Raw genomic sequence first — 2,715 nt, 5'->3', positions numbered from 1 at the left:
TGGTCCTGCTTTGGTCCATGATTTCCCCAGCTTAATCCTTGTCTTGGTCCTGATTGAGTTCAGGTGCACCCTGGCTTGGTTCCCAGCTGATGCCTAAACACCCCAGCTGGGTTCTTGGCTTCATCCTGAGCTGGTCCCTGATCACCCTGGCTTAATCTCTGTTTTGCTCCTGATCCAGTCCTGAAGTATCCTGGCTTGGTCCCCAGCTTGGTCGTGATGCAGTCTTTGAGCACCCTGGCTTGTTCCCCAGCTGGTCCCTGAGCACCTTCGCTTAATCCTTGATTTGGTCCTGATCCAGTCCCTGATCATCCCAGTTTAATCCCTGACTGGGTCCTCATCCAGCCCCCAAGCACCTCAGCTTGTTCCCCCGTGCCAAAGGCATCCAGCACTGCCGTGTTTTCCTCTCCCTGGACACATGGGAAGAACGGCAGCTTGGGCTGACACGGGATCAAGAGTTTGTCCCCATCCCCTGGGATTTGGGGTGTCACTGATCCTCCCCTCTCACCCACACAGCCATGTGCCCTCAATCCCATCCCTCCCAGAGGCAGCTGCTGTGGGGGGTGTCCCATCCCTGCCATCCCTCCCATCGCTGCCATCCCTTCCCACCCTGCCCTGGCAGTGCTGGCTGGAGGGAGCAGAGGGCCAAGGCTGGAGCTGGTGCCTCTGCAGAGCTTCCAGCCTCGGCATCAATTATGGATGCACTTCCAGAGGGTATTAATAAAGGCCTCATGCATCATTCATGGCCCGTGGCACGGGAAAGCTCGGCTCTTGTGCCTGGAGAGATCCGACATCCCGTCCCAAACCGGCCCCTTCCCAAGGGAATCCTGGGGGCTGAGGTCCCCATTAATCCCATCTGGGGTGTCCCCCCAGAAAAAGGGTTTTTCCTGGTGTCTGGGGTCACCTGCAGCCCATGGAGTGCTCCTTGCTCAGGGTGGGGCTCCCACATTCCCGGGATGGTTCATCCAAAGGTCAGGAGCACCCTCGGGGTCATCGGCAGTGTGAGATTTTAGGGATGGCTCTGAGGGGACATTTAGGATTTCCCCCTTCACCAGGTTTCCTCCTGGCCCTTTCCCACATCCCACCTCTGCTCTCAGCCCCCACATCCCCTGCCCAGCCTCCCACCCCAGCTCCAAAGGTTCCTTGCACCCCATGGTGAGCTTCAATTTTGATGGGATAACTGGGACAGTGAATTTTGCCGGGATAACTGGGACAGTGGATTTTGCTGGGAGAACTGGTGTTTAGCCCCGGAATGCTCCAGTCCACATGTTGGCAAAGGGCTGAGGGGACATGAGGGAATAAAACAGGGAGACCCCTCTTTCCTTCATAGCACAGTCTGGGGGCAGATCCCCCCTCTCCAGGGGACAAAATCCGCCGGAGAGAGCAGCTTTCCAGCCATCCCTCTTCCCTGCCTCACTTTCCCCCTCTCCAAGGAAAGGATGATTGTCCCTAAAACACCTGAGCATCCACGACAACTGCCCTGTTCCTGCTCCCTCCATTCCCATGGGAATCTTCTCCTGATTAATTGAAGCCAAAGCTCAGCGTGCCCCCTCCAAGTATCTCCCAGCAGAAGGACGGGATTTTGGGATTTCATGGTTTTAACTGATTTTTAACCACCAGAGGAGGGAAGTTCTGCCGTGGGAGACACATTCCCCGGCTGCAGCGTCGTCTCCAGCGCCATCCAGCCTCTGGTATTCCCAGGAGAAGGGGACCAGCGTCTCTCCAGCATTTAAAATTCCAAAAGGAGGGAAGAGACCCCCAATCTCACAGGGGTCCATGTCCTGCCTACCTGGGGGCGCCTGGATCTTCTCCAGCCCTGGGAATGAGCCAGGTGGAAAATGGGGAATGGGCAGGCATCTCATCCCATTTTTTTGTGGGTAAATCCAAGGGCACACGGGGCATCCACATCCCACTGGGGACCGGGAGCCCGGGATGGGGGCTCTGGGATGGGTTTGGGGACCCCACAGGAGAGGGACAGATCCCTCCAGGACTCAGCCCCATCGCAACAAACCTGGAGCCACAATCCTTTTTTTTTGGAGGGAGACCCATCAGCAAGGACTCTGCTCTGTCCTGGGACAAGACCCTTCTCCCAGGATAAGCCCCCACCTGGGGATTTGGGAATGCTGAGGACGAGTGTCACCAACCCCCTCCCCGCTGCACCGATGGATTTTTCTCTCCCTGCTCATTATCAAACCACCTTTTTCTCCCCCAAAACGCAGCAGCAAGAGGTTCCGAAACCCAACGGGAACACGGGATGGAAAAGGCAGGAAGCAACCCTGGCGAGGGCTTGGATCAGCTCAAATCTTTAATTAGAAAAATAGACACAAATTTGGAATATTCCTGATAGAGGATTTTGCTTTTTTACAAACAGGATAATAATAATAATAATAATAATAATAATAATAATAATAATAATAATAATAATGACATCACCTTTCCAAAGGGCCTGTCAGGCACTGGTTGCCAGAGCCTGGTGGCATCTCTCTCCTTGGGGAGAAAGGACCTGGTGCAGCCACGGCTCCGACTGTGCCATCTGGAAATCTCCAGTCAGGAGCATCCTGCAAAGTCCTGGCAGGGTAAATCACGGCTACAAACACCCAGTGTCTGTAGGTTTGGGGATAAAAAACCCACCTTTCCGTGGATTTCTTTCTGTCCATGTTTTTTTTTTCCTTTCCCCCTCCTTGGAACCGGAGCCGTGTAAAACACAGGATTTGGAGA

At 54.5% G+C, this 2,715-nt stretch overlaps 1 protein-coding gene across 1 annotated transcript in view; it reads right to left on the bottom strand.

Moving 5' to 3' along the window:
• The window catches only part of FBXO41 (F-box protein 41), a 19,595-nt gene extending 19,078 nt beyond the window's left edge, over nucleotides 1-517 (bottom strand). The window contains exon 1 of the mRNA XM_029963714.1: nucleotides 506-517. Coding sequence (XP_029819574.1) covers nucleotides 506-517 — 12 coding nt within the window. The remainder of the gene's footprint in view (nucleotides 1-505) is intronic.
• Nucleotides 518-2,715: the final 2,198 nt, after the last annotated feature.

Source organism: Manacus vitellinus, unplaced genomic scaffold (assembly GCF_001715985.3).
Source record: "Manacus vitellinus isolate BGI_N305 unplaced genomic scaffold, ASM171598v3 scaffold_61_pilon, whole genome shotgun sequence".
In the NCBI taxonomy this organism is placed as follows: domain Eukaryota; kingdom Metazoa; phylum Chordata; class Aves; order Passeriformes; family Pipridae; genus Manacus; species Manacus vitellinus.
This window is presented reverse-complemented; position numbering and strand designations above follow the sequence as displayed.